Source organism: Oncorhynchus mykiss, chromosome 28 (assembly GCF_057628025.1).
Source record: "Oncorhynchus mykiss isolate SJ-2025 chromosome 28, ASM5762802v1, whole genome shotgun sequence".
Classification (NCBI taxonomy): Eukaryota; Metazoa; Chordata; class Actinopteri; order Salmoniformes; family Salmonidae; genus Oncorhynchus; species Oncorhynchus mykiss.
The window spans coordinates 11,588,287-11,605,530 of record NC_143049.1 but is presented as its reverse complement, the minus strand read 5'-3'; the positions used below and the strand labels follow the sequence as shown (position 1 = coordinate 11,605,530).

The window sequence follows — 17,244 nt, the reverse complement described above, 5'->3', positions numbered from 1 at the left end:
TCGAATCTCATCAAGGACAACTTTAGCATTTACCTAATTAGCAACTTTTCAACTACTTGCTACTTTGCAACTACACTGAACAAGAATATAAAAACGCAACATGCAACAATTTCAAAGATTTTACTGAATTACAGTTCATACAAGGAAATCAATAAATTGAAATAAATAAATGAGGCCTTAATCTATGGATTTCACATGACTGGGAATACAGATACAGTGGGGAGAACAAGTATTTGATACATTGCCGATTTGCAGGTTTTCCTTCTTACAAAGCATGTAGAGGTCTGTAATTTTTATCATAGGTACACTTCAACTGTGAGAGACGGAATCTAAACAAAAATCCAGAAAATCACATTGTATGATTTTTAAGTAATTAATTTGCATTCTGGATTTTTGTTTTAGATTCCGTCTCTCACAGTTGAAGTGTACCTATGATAAATTACAGACCTCTACATGCTTTGTAAGTAGGAAAACCTGCAAAATCGGCAGTTTATCAAATACCTGTTCTCCCCACTGTATGCATCTGTTGGTCACAGATAGCTTAAAAAAAAGGTAGGGCCATGGATAAGAAAACCAGTCAGTATCTGGTGTGACCACAATTTGCCTCATGCAGCGCAACACATCTCCTTCACATAGAGTTGATCAGGCTGTTGATTGTGGCCTGTGGAATGTTGTCCCACTCCTCTTCAATGTCTGTGCGAAGTTATTGGATATTGGCGGGAACTGGAACACACTGTCCTACACGTTGATCCAGGGCATCCCAAAAAAGCTCAATGAGTGACATGTCTGGTGAGAATGCAGGCCATGGAAGAACTGGGACATATTCAGCTTCCAGGAACTGCGTACAGATCCTTGCGACATGGGGTCGTGCTGAAACATGAGGTGATGGCAGCGGATGAATGGCACAACAATGGGCCTCAGGATTTCATCACGGTATCTCTGTGTGTTCAAATTGCCATCAATAAAATGCTATTTTGTTTGTTGTCCGTAGCTTATGCCTGCTCATACCATAACCCCACCATGGTGCACTCTGTTCACAATGTTGACATCAGCAAACCACTCGTCCACACGACGTCTGCCATCTGCCCAGTACAGTTGAAACCGGGATTCATCCGTAAAGAGAACACAGTGTCATCAGCCGCCCGGGTGGTTAGACTCAGACGATCCTGCATGTGAAGAAGTCGAATGTAAAGGTCCTGGACTGGCGTGGTTAAACATGGTCTGTATTTCTGAGGCCGGTTGGATATACTGACAAATTCTCTAAACAACGTTGGAGGCGGCTTATGGTAGAGAAATCAACATAAAATTCTCTGAAACAGCTCTAGTGGTCATTCCTGCAGTCAGCATGCCAATTGCACACTCCCTCAAAACTTGAAAAATCTTTGGCATTGTGTTGTGTGACAAAGCTGCACATTTTAGAATGAGCTTTTGTTGTCCCCAGCACAAGGTGCACATGTGTAATGATCATGCTGCTTAATCAGCTTTTTGATATGACACACCTGCCAGGTGGAAGGATTGTCTTGGCAAAGGAGAAATGCTCACTAACAGCAAGGTAAACAAATGTTGGTTCAAAATGTGAAAACTTTTTGTGCGCATGGAACATTTTCTGGGATCTTTCATTTCATCTAGCTAACATTAGCCTCCTAGCTAGAATTCGTAACATATGTTTTGCAAATTCTAAACTTAAAGTACATTTTTGCAAATTCGTTACATATTCTAAGTTTGTGTTCCTAGCTCCAACAGGGCAGTACTATAACAATACACATAAATATAAAAAGTAAAATAATTTAATTAAGAAATATTGAAATATTAGGACGATCAATGTTGGAGTCCAGAGTATAAATAAATATGTATACAGTGCCTTTGGAAAGTATTCAGACCCCTTTTGACTTTTTCAACATTTTGTTATGTTACAGCATTATTCTCAAATTGATTTAAAAAAAAGCCAATCTACACACAATACACCATAATGACAAAGGAACATAAAAAATAAAAAAATATTACATTTACATAAGTATTCAGACCCTTTACTCAGTACTTTGTCGAAGCACCTTTGGCAGCGATTACAGCATTGACTCTTCTTGGGTATGACACTACAAGCTTGGCATACCTGTATTTGGGAAGTTTCTCCCATTATCCTCTGCAGATCCTCTCAAGCTCTGTCAGGTTGGATGGGGAGCATTGCGGCACAGCTATTTTCAGGTCTCTCAGAGATGTTTGATCGGGGTTCAAGTCCAGGCTCTGTCTCGGCCTCCAAAAGACATTCAGAGACTTGTCCTGAAGCCACTCCTGCGGTAGATGGTAACTCATTAAACAACTTCTTCCCTGGTGCCTCAAATTCCTAATTAGTTCATTGTTACATTATTAATTTAATCGGGTAACAATTAAACATAGTTGATTCGATAAATAACAGTCATCACATTAATGATATTCACGTCATGACACATTTAGAACCCCCGTGCTCCTCAATGAATTCACTACAGCTTCGCAGCATCTGTGGAACTGAGGCAGACAAGATTATAATATTCTATAGAACTGACAGGGAGGAAAAACTGTAGGCTGATATTTAACAAATTCAAGTATAACATATTCTAACAGACTGAGGGAACATGGGACTTACTCTCCTGACAGGTTATAGCCAGGTGGTCCATCAGGTCACAGCCAAACACCTTCTCATTGTTCCCTCCTTTTCTCCGGAGTCTCCGCATCTCTTCTTTTCTCCTGCCTCAACCTCTCACACATCCAGCCATGTTGTCAACTCTCTGTGTGTCTGTGATATTTAGTTTCTGTCTGAATTGGTCAATGGTAACGTGACCATGAGGATTTCATAAACATTTACAAAGTGCCGTTAATATTCTACACTGTGTTGTTTTCTTCATTGCATTTTGTGCTTTATTGTTTCGCTCAGTGATATGCATATCTTTACTTTGCTATACTAAGCTTTGTTGTAACCCATTCTGCTGTGTCATGTTTGTGGCACTCTGAAAAGTAAAATCGTCTGAATATGGGTACACCAACAAAACACTTAATGTGTTCCCTTAAAATCAAACTATGCACCGTGCACAATCTACAGCATGCATCACTCTCTTCACTTTCCCCCAATGTCTTTTTTCACAAAATAAACAGGCCACACACTTCACCCAGCACTCCCTCTGTGCCATGGTCTGGGGACACTTCAAATTCAATCAAGCCTAGTCTTCCTATGTTGATGAACACCCTGACATCCCAAACCATGGCTCTGGCTGTTCTGTGACCGAGAAAACCTCTCTTCCCTGCCGCTCGTAGCTCTCTCACTGCAGCAGAAGTCAATTTAACTGTACTTTGACTGCAGGCTTGTTGTAGAACATAAAGCCTCTGAGCCTGACCCCACCTCTCCATCCCCCTGACCCCTACCATCCCACATCTAACACACTGTCACTGCTACTCTTGTCCAGTTTCGGGGTGACTTACAGGTAAAAACAAGAATAAGAAAGAGTAAGAGAGTTAAGACTGTTCCTACCTTCACTCTGCACAGGCACAACCAAGCAGCAGCAAGCAATGACGCAAGAAACCACTAAACTTCCCCTGTTGACTTCCTGAGTCTCTCCTTTTCTCTCACATTCTCTTTCTGTACATCTCCACCGTTATCTCCGCCTCTGTTGATTGGCAAATCAATGAACCAGTAAATCACTCAAACAACCAGTCAATTTAGATATCTAAATATTTACAGTATCTACAATATCATTCTCTGGAGCAGGTTGAGAGCTTCAAGTTCCTTGGTGTCCACATCACCAACAAACTAGAATGGTCCAAACACACCAAGACAGACGTGAAGAGTGCACGCCAAAGCATATTCCCCCTCAGGAAACTAAAAGGATTTTGCATGGAACCTCAGACCCTCAAATGGTTCTACAGCTGCAACATCGACAGCATGGTTGCGTCACTGCCTGGTACGGCAATTGCTAAGCCTCCAACCGCAAGGCACTACAGAGGGTAGTGCGTACGGCTCAGTACATCACTGGGGCTAAGCTGCCTGCCATCCAGGACCTTTACACCAGGTGGTGTCAGAGGAAGGCACTAAAAATCGTCAAAGACCCCAGCCACCCCAGTCATAGACTGTTCTCTCTACTACCACATGGCAAGCAGTACTGGAGTGCCAAGTCTAGGACAAAAAGGCTTCTCAACCGTTTTTACCCCCAAGCCATATGACTCCTGAACAGGTCGTGTGTGCCCCCCCACCCCAACCCCTCTTTTACGCTGCTGCTACTCTCGGTTTATCATATATGCATAGTCACTTTAGCTATACATTCATGTACATACTACCTCAATTGGCCCAACCAACCAGCGACCCCGCACATTGGCTAACCGGGCTATCTGCATTGTGTCCCGCCACCCACCAACCCCTCTTTTACGCTACTGCTACTCTGTTTATTATATATGCATAGTCACTTTAGCTATACATTCATGTACATACTACCTCAATTGGCCCGACCAACCAGCGACCCCGCACATTGGCTAACCGGGCTATCTGCATTGTGTCCCGCCACCCACCAACCCCTCTTTTACGCTACTGCTACTCTGTTTATTATATATGCATAGTCACTTTAACCATATCTACCTGTACATACAGTGGGGCAAAAAAGTATTTAGTCAGCCACCATTTGTGCAAGAAAGTATTTAGTCAGCCACCAATTGTGCAAGGTCTCCCACTTAAAAAGATGAGAGAGGCCTGTAATTTTCATCATAGTTACACTTCAACTTTGACAGACAAAATGAGAAAAAAAAATCCAGAAAATCACATTGTAGGATTTTTAATGAATTTATTTGCAAATTATGGTAGAAAATAAGTATTTGGTCACCTACAAACAAGCAAGATTTCTGGCTCTCACAGACCTGTAACTTCTTCTTTAAGAGGCTCCTCTGTCCTCCACTCATTACCTGTATTAATGGCACCTGTTTGAACTTGTTATCAGTATAAAAGACACCTGTCCACAACCTCAAACAGTCACACTCCAAACTCCACTATGGCCAAGACCAAAGAGCTGTCAAAGGACACCAGAAACAAAATTGTAGACCTGCACCAGGGTGGGAAGACTGAATCTGCAATAGGTAAGCAGCTTGGTTTGAAGAAATCAACTGTGGGAGCAATTATTAGGAAATGGAAGACATACAAGACCACTGACAATCTCCCTCGATCTGGGGCTCCACGCAAGATCTCAGCCCGTGTGGTCAAAATGATCACAAGAACGGTGAGCAAAAATCCCAGAACCACACGGGGGGACCTAGTGAATGACCTGCAGAGAGCTGGGACCAAAGTAACAAAGCCTACCATCAGTAACACACTACGCCGCCAGGGACTCAAATCCTGCAGTGCCAGACGTGTCCCCTTGCTTAAGCCAGTACATGTCCAGGCCCGTCTGAAGTTTGCTAGAGAGCATTTGGTTGATCCAGAAGAAGATTGGGAGAATGTCATATGGTCAGATGAAACCAAAATATAACTTTTTGGTAAAAACTCAACTCGTGTTGAGGACAAAGAATGCTGAGTTGCATCCAAAGAACACCATATCTACTGTGAAGCATGGGGGTGGAAACATCATGCTTTGTGGCTGTTTTTCTGCAAAGGGACCAGGACGACTGATCCGTGTAAAGGAAAGAATGAATGGGGCCATGTATCGTGAGATTGAGTGAAAACCTCCTTCCATCAGCAAGGGCATTGAAGATGAAATGTGGCTGGGTCTTTCAGCATGACAATGATCCCAAACACACCGCCCGGGCAACGAAGGAGTGGCTTCGTAAGAAGCATTTCAAGGTCCTGGAGTGGCCTAGCCAGTCTCCAGATCTCAACCCCCTAGAAAATCTTTGGAGGGAGTTGAAAGTCCGTGTTGCCCAGCAACAGCCCCAAAACATCACTGCTCTAGAGGAGATCTGCATGGAGGAATGGGCCTAAAATACCAGCAACAGTGTGTGAAAACCTTGTGAAGATTTACAGAAAACGTTTGACCTCTGTCATTGCCAACAAAGGGTATATAACAAAGTATTGAGAAATGTTTGTCATTGACCAAATACTTATTTTCCACCATAATTTGCAAATAAATTCATTAAAAATCCTACAATGTGATTTTCTGGATTTTTTTTTCTAATTTTGTCTGTCATAGTTAAAGTGATATGATGAATGATGAAAATTACAGGCCTCTCTCATCGTTTTAAGTGGGAGAACTTGCACAATTGGTGGCTGACTAAATACTTTTTTGCCCCACTGTAGTACCTCAATCAGCCCGACTCACCGGTGCCTGCATGTAGCCTCGCTACTGTATATAGCCTTGCTACTGTTATTTTTCACTGTCTTTTTACTGTTGTTTTTATTTTTTTTAACTTAACTATTGTTCACCTAATACCTTTTTTTGCATGTTGGTTAGAGCCTGTAAGTAAGCATTTCACTGTAAGATCTACTACACCTGTTGTGTTCGGTGCACATGACAAATAAACGTTGATTTGATTTTAGATTCAGAATATCCGTTTTATACAGTACCGGTGTAGAGGCAGGTTAGACAACGTACACAGTAAAAAAGTGTTGTTTCTAGATGTCAAATGTAAAACTGTATGAGCATGTATAGCCTGTTATACTGAAACAAATATTTCATTGCCAAGTTTTGAGGTGACATAACTTAACATTTTAAGGCAGCAGAGTAACGTGAAAATAGAACTTGGGAAATCATGTTGAGTTATTAACCTGACCCGATATGACACTGTCCCTTATGGCATGAAGTGACATCCCTGAGAGACAAACACGAACTAAACAACACATACTCAATGGCTCCTATTAATGGTTGATCTAAAAGCACAGACCAAGTCTTTCATTAAATCAAGTTTATTGAATAAAGCATATTTTTTATGATTTTGTGGTACAAAACACAATGCTACCAGTTGTAAATAGGTTGTCTTACAGTCAGAAAATACACTATCACTATTTTTTATTTTATTTTTTATCTGAGTTTTTGGATCAATCAATTCATTTTCTGACTGATTACAATTTGCATTCGGTGTCCTGAGGTTTCTTATGATCTATTTTAACGTAATAAATGCAATCATTTAGGAATTTATTATGGAACATTTATACAATTGAAATATCAACGGTCAGAATGACCGTCATGGCCATTCTAGTAGTTCTGGAATTCCGGCGCTCTGTGAGTGTTAAAATGAAAGTGAGGAGCCGTCAACAGTCAAACATGAAAACCATTTCACAAATCAATTAGGAGGAAAAGCGTGTCAAAATGTCTCAAAACACCTGCTGTACCACATTTTCACATAGAAAGTGTTATAGAAACATCATGCAATTATGTTTTATTTGTTCCACCTGGTCTGAGACAATGTTAAACTTGTGTGTGGATCCCCAGGGTATGCCGGTACCACATGTTGAGACACTGGACTCTCTCCTATGTGAGTTCTCTGATGTGACTTCATACTGGAGCGCTGGGTGAAGCATTTCCCACACTGTGTGCACTCGTAGGGCTTCTCCCCGCTGTGGACCACAGCATGTCTGATCAGGTTGCACTGCTTGGTGAAACTCCTGCCACACTGTTCGCAGGTGTACGGTTTCTCTCCGGTGTGACTCCGGAGGTGTTCTTTGAGCTGGCTGAAACGCTGGAAGCTCTTCCCACAGAAGGTGCAGCTGAAACGCCTCTCAGTGGTGCCGCCAGACCTCCACTGAGTCCTCATTCTCTTCACCATGTTAAAACTACTGCGACTCAGGCTGTATCCAGAGAAGGTGGAGGTGGTGGCCATGTTTGACCCTGTCATGCACTCACTCATTCTCACTGTTGCTTCTGAAGCCCTGTGCTGATGCTGCCTTGGCTGTAGAGCTAAACTACTTTCATCATTATTAGAGTTCAGTGTTTCGCTGCTCTGTCCTTCTGGCATCTGTTGTCTAGTCTCATCAGCCAATGTCCTGACATGTTTTTTCATGTGTGCTGCTGTACTGAACATGTTAGCATGTGGTTTCCCTCTAGAAGAGTGAACCGATGGCCCTACACCATCTGTCATAGTAGGCAGGGATGGCAGCCCACTGTGAGGTGGAAAAATTGAGATATTCTGAGAGTACTCTTCTGTGGAATGAAATGAGAAATCTGGGTGGCCTTCAGGGTCAGTTTCTCGGCCTGGATCCACAGATGTCCACTGCTGCCCATCAGTCTCATCCATGACAAACTGGTCAGGTCCTGCCAGGGCCGTGGTCTGATCCAGCTCCTCCTCTTTCTCATCCTTCACCATCACTAGCTCTTGTGAGTCCTCATCCTCGGCTGGCCGGTGCTGCTCTGTGCTGAACACCTTTGATTTCTCTACAGACGTACACCGTGGTGTGCCTGGTTCCTCTGGACCATCAGAATTGGGGTAATGTTCCACTGAGTCTTCAGGAGATATTTTGGGTTGTGTGATGAAGTCCTCATCAAAGTGCCGTTGCTCAAAGGATGGTGGTTTCCCAGGCTTGGAACCAGACTCTAAAGATATGGGATAAACATGAAAGAAGCATTCAAAAAGACACTTAACCCTTTACACTTGTGGGATTTGGTTCTATATGAATAGGGCTAAATTTCAATGTTTTTTTTTACAAAGACATGAAATGCATAAGCATGGTAGCACTTGAAAGGGAGCAGTTTGGAGATTATGGGGACATTATTAGACTAACGTTGAGGATACAACAGTTCACCTGACACAAGACTGAATCCAAACATTACACTGTTGATTTTATGTGCATTTTACATTTACTGTACTATTTGCCGCATTTGTTGATAACAAAAATCAGAATGTTCTGGATACATTCAGTAACATGATAAGAATATTCCTGTAAATGTGGGGTAGGTGCAACATAAGACAGAAACATGACATGGGTTTGACTGAGAGGACTAACTGGTGTCTCCAAGTGGCCACACTCCTCTCCAAAGTGTACACAGGTCCTAAGTCATTTCAATACACGTTCATGACTCAAACAAGTCTTCAACTATAAGGTGCTTTGCAGAACTAGAACAAGCACACTTGTAGCTGTTTTGTTTATAACACAGCCCTGCATCCCCGCCTTCACACAATTAATGTTGTTGTTTACTTAATCCAAAACCTGACCATTTTAAATTACAATCTGGGTCAGCTGGGCATCATTTGAAAGTTTGTTATATTGCCAACATGATCAGCTAAGTTATAAAATGCAATCTTACAGTGTTAGGCTTTCACAAGGGAATTCAGAGAAACATACCGTAATTTTGGTGCGCATAGAAAGGAGTAATGAGTCCATTCAGGTGCATGTTCTGTGCCAAATTCTCTTCACAATAGACCCCCAAAAAATAGGCTCATTCTGTTCAGAACAACCCCAGGGTATGACGCCATGTCATCTTGTAACTGTACATCAAACATGGTGATCATAAATGATGACACTGTTTATGACATGGGTTTTATGATACGGAAATGTGAAGTGCACATTTGAACTCACGGGTGTTTGGCTTGCTCGTATCAATGCCGTATGTATTATAATCCTCAACGTTTCCTCTTTCAAAATACATAGAGTCCTCTTAATTTACAGCATTTCACTCACTCAGACAACAACAAATGTGCAAAAGTTTGACAATTAGCGGGAGGGATAGGGGCAACAACTTGTCGCCTGCGGTGCTCATGTTCAGAGAGGCTGTCAGTCAAAACACACACAGCACTGTGACGCGGCGCAGAGCCTGGGATCTGACGTCATTTACAGCATGTTACTGTACAGCCACTATGTTCCAATTTAGGCACTTATCAGTGCCCAAATCTGCCATTTTCAACCCGTATAGAGGTACGAGAGTAAAGGGCTACCAGTAGCAAACCATGACGGCTTTGGAACGGACTGTGTGTGTATGTGCACTCCATATGGCAGAACATAAAACGCCCAACACCAATGTAGCAACTTGCAACGTGTGTAACACCACACCCACACAGTCTTCCATGGACAGACAGAGCAGTACCCTTTATGGTCGCACTCACCCTCTCCAGTGATCCTGAGCTCTTCCTGAAGGTCAGTCTTCCACACATCCTCTGCCATCTCTTCATCTTTGATCAGTATGGGTTCAGTCTCTGCTCTCTGCTCCACATCTGTAGGCTGTAACAGGGGACTGAGGTTATCACTCTGGGACACACCATATTTAACACTTTCATACTCATGAATCACACAAAAACTGTAAATTCTCCTGACATTCCAATAACAGAATTGATCCAAGAGGTCAGGTCTTTGTAATTGTAAAAGGTGATGCATCACACCTGGGGTTGAGAGTCCTCTTCAACAGCCATCTCTTCGTCTCTCCACTGTGAGCAAATCCTCTGCTTGTTCAAAACAATCTTGACTGGATATAAAGATCTCTCTGCTGCCATGGGGTAATAAAATACAATTGTATTCAGTTAAATATTAGGGCTATTCACACATTTGGGTTTTGGATAGGCAATCAAATAATCTAGCTCCACCTTGTTACAGCGGTGATATGTGAATGCTTCTATACAGCCGTTACACATTAGCTAATATAAAGCACAGCAGCCACATTTTGAACTAAGCTGTTCTTGGCGCCACTTCGTTCTCAATTCGGGAGAAAAGTCTATCTTAAAGATGTCCCTGTCCAATTGCAGATGGTTCTCCGAAAAAACAGAAAAATATTAAATACACATTTTACACTGAATTTCAACTTCCAGACACATGTAGAAGAAGATGACAGAGAGTCACATACCATGATACAATATGTATTAACCCTAGATGATTGACAGGGGGCTCTGTTGAAGCCACCACAGAGCCATTTTGGTACTCCTCCTCTAGTGTAAAAACATATTTTGGAAGCTATAGAACAGGCCTATTGCACTGTTTATATCTCAATATTAAATCATTTCTGGGTAACAATTAAGTACCTTACTGTTATTGTTTTCTAATTTAAAAAAAATCTTAGCTAAGAGCAATTTATCAAGCAAGAACTTTGCTAGGACTGTCAGAATAGTCTGAGAAGGGAGGAGGAAACTGAAAACTAGCTGATTTTGGCAGAGAGGTTTGGAACTTTCTTATTGGTCTAACTAATTTACTGCCTGGTGATTACACCAAGCAGGCCAAAACGCCATCCCACCAAAACAGGCTGAAATTTCAGGCAGTCTTTTCGAATGGGTCTTACACTAAAACAGCATTATCATAATTTTCACAATTTCACAGTATTATTCCAACCTCATAGTGTGGAAATATATATATATCACAGGAAAATCAAGTTTTGGACTGCACTGTGTCTTTAATGTCTACATTAGCTTTGACAATTATATTCTATTGCAGACCCCTTAATGCAGGGATCATCAACTAGATTCAGCAGCGGGCCAATTTGTTATTGAGCAGATGGTCGATTTAAAAAAAAAAACGTTTTTTAATGTTGACCGCAAACTGACCGCAAGAAGCCTAAACAGATATAATATTTGACTAAAACATAATAATTTCAAACCTTGATTACATTTTGGAACATTGTCCCGCACAGGGTGCCTTCTTTCGGATAGGACGTTAAAACAGGTGTCCTGACTCTCTGTGGTCATTCAAAATCCTATGGCGCTTATTGTAAAAGTATGGGTGTTCACTCAGGTGTCATGGCTAAACTCCCAACCTGGCAATATACATACATACACATATATATATATACACACACATACAATATATACATATATTATATGTATGTATGTATGTATGTATGTATGTATGTATGTGTGTGTGTATATACACATATATGTAAATATATACACACATATAATATATATATATATATATATATATTGTATGCATATATGTATGTATGTATGTATGTGTGTGTATATATACATATGTGTATATATATATATACAGTGCCTTGCGAAAGTATTCGGCCCCCTTGAACTTTGCGACCTTTTGTCACATTTCAGGCTTCAAACATAAAGATAGAAAACTGTATTTTTTTGTGAAGAATCAACAACAAGTGGGACACAATCATGAAGTGGAACGACATTTATTGGATATTTCAAACTTTTTTAACAAATCAAAAACTGAAAAATTGGGCGTGCAAAATTATTCAGCCCCCTTAAGTTAATACTTTGTAGCGCCATCTTTTGCTGCGATTACAGCTGTAAGTCGCTTGGGGTATGTCTCTATCAGTTTTGCACATCGAGAGACTGACATGTTTTCCCATTCCTCCTTGCAAAACAGCTCGAGCTCAGTGAGGTTGGATGGAGAGCATTTGTGAACAGCAGTTTTCAGTTCTTTCCACAGATTCTCGATTGGATTCAGGTCTGGACTTTGACTTGGCCATTCTAACACCTGGATATGTTTATTTTTGAACCGTTCCATTGTAGATTTTGCTTTATGTTTTGGATCATTGTCTTGTTGGAAGACAAATCTCCGTCCCAGTCTCAGGTCTTTTGCAGACTCCATCAGGTTTTCTTCCAGAATGGTCCTGTATTTGGCTCCATCCATCTTCCCATCAATTTTAACCATCTTCCCTGTCCCTGCTGAAGAAAAGCAGGCCCAAACCATGATGCTGCCACCACCATGTTTGACAGTTGGGATGGTGTGTTCAGCTGTGTTGCTTTTACGCCAAACATAACATTTTGCATTGTTGCCAAAAAGTTCAATTTTGGTTTCATCTGACCAGAGCACCTTCTTCCACATGTTTGGTGTGTCTCCCAGGTGGCTTGTGGCAAACTTTAAACAACACTTTTTATGGATATCTTTAAGAAATGGCTTTCTTCTTGCCACTCTTCCATAAAGGCCAGATTTGTGCAATATACGACTGATTGTTGTCCTATGGACAGAGTCTCCCACCTCAGCTGTAGATCTCTGCAGTTCATCCAGAGTGATCATGGGCCTCTTGGCTGCATCTCTGATCAGTCTTCTCCTTGTATGAGCTGAAAGTTTAGAGGGACGGCCAGGTCTTGGTAGATTTGCAGTGGTCTGATACTCCTTCCATTTCAATATTATCGCTTGCACAGTGCTCCTTGGGATGTTTAAAGCTTGGGAAATCTTTTTGTATCCAAATCCGGCTTTAAACTTCTTCACAACAGTATCTCGGACCTGCCTGGTGTGTTCCTTGTTCTTCATGATGCTCTCTGCGCTTTTAACGGACCTCTGAGACTATCACAGTGCAGGTGCATTTATACGGAGACTTGATTACACACAGGTGGATTGTATTTATCATCATTAGTCATTTAGGTCAACATTGGATCATTCAGAGATCCTCACTGAACTTCTGGAGAGAGTTTGCTGCACTGAAAGTAAAGGGGCTGAATAATTTTGCACGCCCAATTTTTCAGTTTTTGATTTGTTAAAAAAGTTTGAAATATCCAATAAATGTCGTTCCACTTCATGATTGTGTCCCACTTGTTGTTGATTCTTCACAAAAAAATACAGTTTTATATCTTTATGTTTGAAGCCTGAAATGTGGCAAAAGGTCGCAAAGTTCAAGGGGGCCGAATACTTTCGCAAGGCACTGTGTGATATATATATATATATATAAATAGATATGTGTATTTGTGTGTATATATAACATACAAATGTATGTATATACACACACACATACATACATATACACACACATATACATGTATATACACATATATATGTGTATATATAGATGTGTGTGTATATATGTGTGTATATAATGTATTTGTATATAATGTATTAGGCTAACGTGTATGTAAACTTCCGACTTAGTACTAATGTTACATGTCGAATTAAATACTGTCGAATTCCATTCATTCCTATGGAGAACTACTCGGTTTCCACTATATTCTATATAAGGGGTTACCAAACTTTTTCACTTTAGCTCCCCTTCAAGCATTGGGGAACATCCCATACCCCCGCCTGCATGCCATGTCTATTTCTATGGGCACAAGGAATGTTCACGACAAACTGTTCACACCCCTCTTGCAGGCAGAAAGATTTTTTGATGGTTTAAAGCTTATTTCCTGCAATTCTATACATTTTGCCATGGGATGGAGATTATTTTTTTTGCCATTTTGAAGCTCATTTCATGCAATTTTGCACATTTTGTCATGGGGTGCAGAGAAACATGTTGCCGTTTTAAAGCTAATTTCCTGCTATTCTACACATTTTGCTACGTCTTATGTGTATTCATGTTATATTTGTGTTACTCAAACAGTACAACAAAGTCAATGGCCTAAAAAACTAGCTAAATAGCGTTAGCTGTCATGGGATAGTTGATCTGAATGTTTCTGACAAGTTATAAATAGCTCTCTAAGGTCTGCAATGACAGACATGACAAGAGGGACACTGCTGATGTAATACCCAGTTTCAAAATTGCACCTTGTGCATGCTACTATTACAACTTTCAAGAGTAGGTTGAAAGCCGGGTATAGAATAATGATTTGTATAAACCCTGGATTACTGACAAAGGGTGCTGTATTGAAGCCCCCATCAATCATCTTGGCACTTGGCACAGCCATCTTGGCATTCCTACTCATTTGTAAAAAATATATATATTTTGGAAGCTATAGAAATGCATTTATTAATGTCTACATTCAGTTTTGGCACGTTTATTCTATTACAGATAGCTTCATGCACACTTAAATTATATTGTGAGCTAAACATACAAATAAAAAAAAATATTGAAATAAAATCCTTAACGTTTTTTGGGGGGGGAGAGTACTAATGTTACTGCCCCACCACAGGAAAAAAAAAGACATTCCATTCATTCCTATGGAGGACTGCTCCTACTAGGGAGTGCCAATATAACCGACCGGTGGCTTCAAAGCCCCTCAATGTCCAATAAATAACATCAGCAATCCAGGGTTTATATAAATCATCATCACTGGAAACTAGTGATGACCGGACTGTCACTAGTTAACACAGTCACAAAGTCATAATTATGGCTAAACTCCATCCATTTCTACAATTTATTATGTTACGGTCAGATGTTAACCCTAGCCACACTGCTATCATTATGCCTAATCTTAAATTATGACCAGAATGCTACATTTTGAAGCCAATTTTGACTTTGTGGATGTGTTATCTGTGGAAACCTGGGGAATGTCAATATTACGGCCGGTGACTTCGAAGCCTTTCATTGGCCACTACATAGCATCCGCAATTCAAGATTTAAACACATCTGAGAATATTCAGAAAGATATATTAAATCCACGTTTTGTATCGAGTGAGAAACCTTTTGAATGTGTGTTTTGGTCGCACTGAAACAGTGCAAAACAGAGAACTACACACATGCTAAATTAATTTCTCACTCGATACAAAACTTGCATTTAATATTTTTCTGAATATTCTGTTTTTTTGAGAACCACCTGCAACTGGATACGGACATTTATATGATACCATTTTCTCCCCGAATCGAGAACAGAGAAACTATCGCCAAAAACAGGTTAGTTGAAAATGTGCCTACTATGATTTACACTAGCTAATGTGTAACGGATGTAACTTAACGTTATAGAATCATTCACATATCACCGTAGTTAAAGTATATACAAAAATCTACTACCTTTTCTCCTGACTCGTCCCCGCGTCTTCTTCAGCTCGCCCTCCATCATTTGACACTTCCTTTTCAGTCCATCAATATCTCGCTGGCTTTGGGTCACTTCCAAACGTATAACTGCACAGCTATCATCAACTCGTTTGTTTATTTCTGCTACAGCTGCTTTAGCTAATACCTCCATAATGGATACTAACTGCGACTGAAAATTGCAGCTGGCCATCTTGTCCAATCCAAATGACAGATTTGTATTCTCTGTGTGAAGTATATAGTCGAGTATTTCAATGCTAATGTTCAATAAAGAATCCGTAGATGTTAATAAACTGCAACAATTTTTTCAAGTGAGAGATGCGTGCGCAAATGCACACGTGACGTAAGTAAATATTACCGTAAATAAGAGTGCAACAGCCCTTCAAAATTAGTACATTTAGGGTAATCATATCTATTGAATAAAGAATTCAGGTCGTAAAACGTATTCTCTATTTAGTGAAAAGATATGGCTACGTGTAGGGGAGAGTGCAGAGCAATGCAGGTTGGTGTGGTTATTAACACATAAAAAGCCTACATTTAGGGCTCCCGAGTGGCGCAGCGGTCTAAGGCACTGCATCTCACTGCAAAAAAAGATCTAATTTGCCTTCCCTAGTATGCCATGGGCCCAAATACTGACCTGCCACAATCATGTGGTGACATTGAGCTAGAAATGGAGGAGTCTAGTGGGGGCAAAGGTGGCTGGATAACTGCAGTGACTGTGGAGGGAGGTAGCTGCACTGCAGTACAATGACACTCACATACCCATACACATTTTGATACATCTGTAAACAAGTTGTTATATGAATTATTTATTAACTGCACTGTTATTATGTGTCCTGTTGGTGGTGTGTGGAGATTCCAAGGGGAATATGTGGTTCATGGGTTAACTATTGATTAAATTAGTGTTTAATGAGGGTTTTAGTTGTTGATCTTCAACTAGTCTGACCTGAAGTGGAAGCCAGATAAGAATAGTTTTTTGCCAGTGCCAGGATGGGGCCTTGTTGCACCCTAAAACGTCCCAGCAGCACCATGCTTGCCTCTCCCTCCTGTTTCCTCCACACCCTTAGCCGTTGATCCCTGCCCCGAGATACCAGTAGCTTGGGCTCCTCTGCAGCCAGCCAAATCAGGTAGAGGATGGACACCCGCAGATCCTCGCTAGCCCACGTCCTCTAACCTGCACAATAGGGTTGGGGTGGTTTCATTAGTTCTTAATCACTGATGTTGTGTTCAGTGATGTATTTAATTAATTTAGTTCATTGGCTTACAGAGTTGTTGGCAAACTTGTAAAACCATTTACCTTATTTAAGACTCAAGGGTTTCAACCCATCACCATGGTAACCCACTGCTGCATAACCCCCAGTGACAGCCACACAGAGAAGTGGACTCCGAGGTTGACATCTTCTTTCCCTTCTGAACAACGGACTCCTGTCAAAGCAAACAACTACAATAACAAAGTGATTTTTGAACATCCAAGTGACAGAAATGGACATTGACGAACTTCTGAAAGATGAGTGTAACGGCATATCTTGGGATCTCCAAACACATTCACCGAGCGGCTCAGACCACTCGACCATAATTGGACCTGTGGAGGAGGGAGTAGTAAAAAGTGTAAATTTCAAAATATATGTGTGTGTGTGTGTGTGTAAAGCATCTCTCACCGTGTGGTCCGAGCCAGCACTCAGGAGTTTTGTCCCTTCCAGCAGGAAAGTGAGCAACTCTGTAGATCTGCTGTAAGCCTGTTAGC

At 41.0% G+C, this 17,244-nt stretch overlaps 1 protein-coding gene and 1 long non-coding RNA gene across 2 annotated transcripts; both read right to left on the bottom strand.

Moving 5' to 3' along the window:
• Positions 1 to 106: 106 nt before the first annotated feature.
• On the bottom strand, positions 107 to 3,522 carry LOC149970715 (uncharacterized). Its single transcript, XR_016492824.1, has 2 exons — positions 2,111 to 3,522; positions 107 to 1,166 (listed from the first exon to the last, which is right to left on the bottom strand). It is a non-coding gene; the product is annotated as an uncharacterized LOC149970715 (long non-coding RNA).
• A 3,309-nt stretch (positions 3,523 to 6,831) lies between these two features.
• On the bottom strand, positions 6,832 to 15,849 carry LOC110508511 (uncharacterized). The gene is made up of 4 exons (XM_021589073.3): positions 15,480 to 15,849; positions 10,252 to 10,355; positions 9,979 to 10,093; positions 6,832 to 8,471 (listed from the first exon to the last, which is right to left on the bottom strand). The coding sequence occupies exons 1-4, from the start codon at positions 15,691 to 15,693 to the stop codon at positions 7,321 to 7,323; spliced, it is 1,584 nt and encodes a 527-aa protein (XP_021444748.3). The 5' UTR covers positions 15,694 to 15,849; the 3' UTR covers positions 6,832 to 7,320.
• Positions 15,850 to 17,244: the final 1,395 nt, after the last annotated feature.

What these genes read in the sequence shown, in the direction of transcription:
- LOC110508511 (XM_021589073.3), bottom strand. Translation starts at nt 15,693, where the DNA reads ATGGCCAGCTGCAATTTTCAGTCGCAGTTAGTATCCATTATGGAGGTA. An exon ending in GGGACGAGTCAGGAGAAAAG is followed by an intron (nt 10,356 to 15,479) that starts GTAGTAGATTTT and finishes ACCCCATGGCAG; the next exon opens with CAGAGAGATCTTTATATCCA. An exon ending in GCTCAGGATCACTGGAGAGG is followed by an intron (nt 8,472 to 9,978) that starts GTGAGTGCGACC and finishes CCATATCTTTAG; the next exon opens with AGTCTGGTTCCAAGCCTGGG.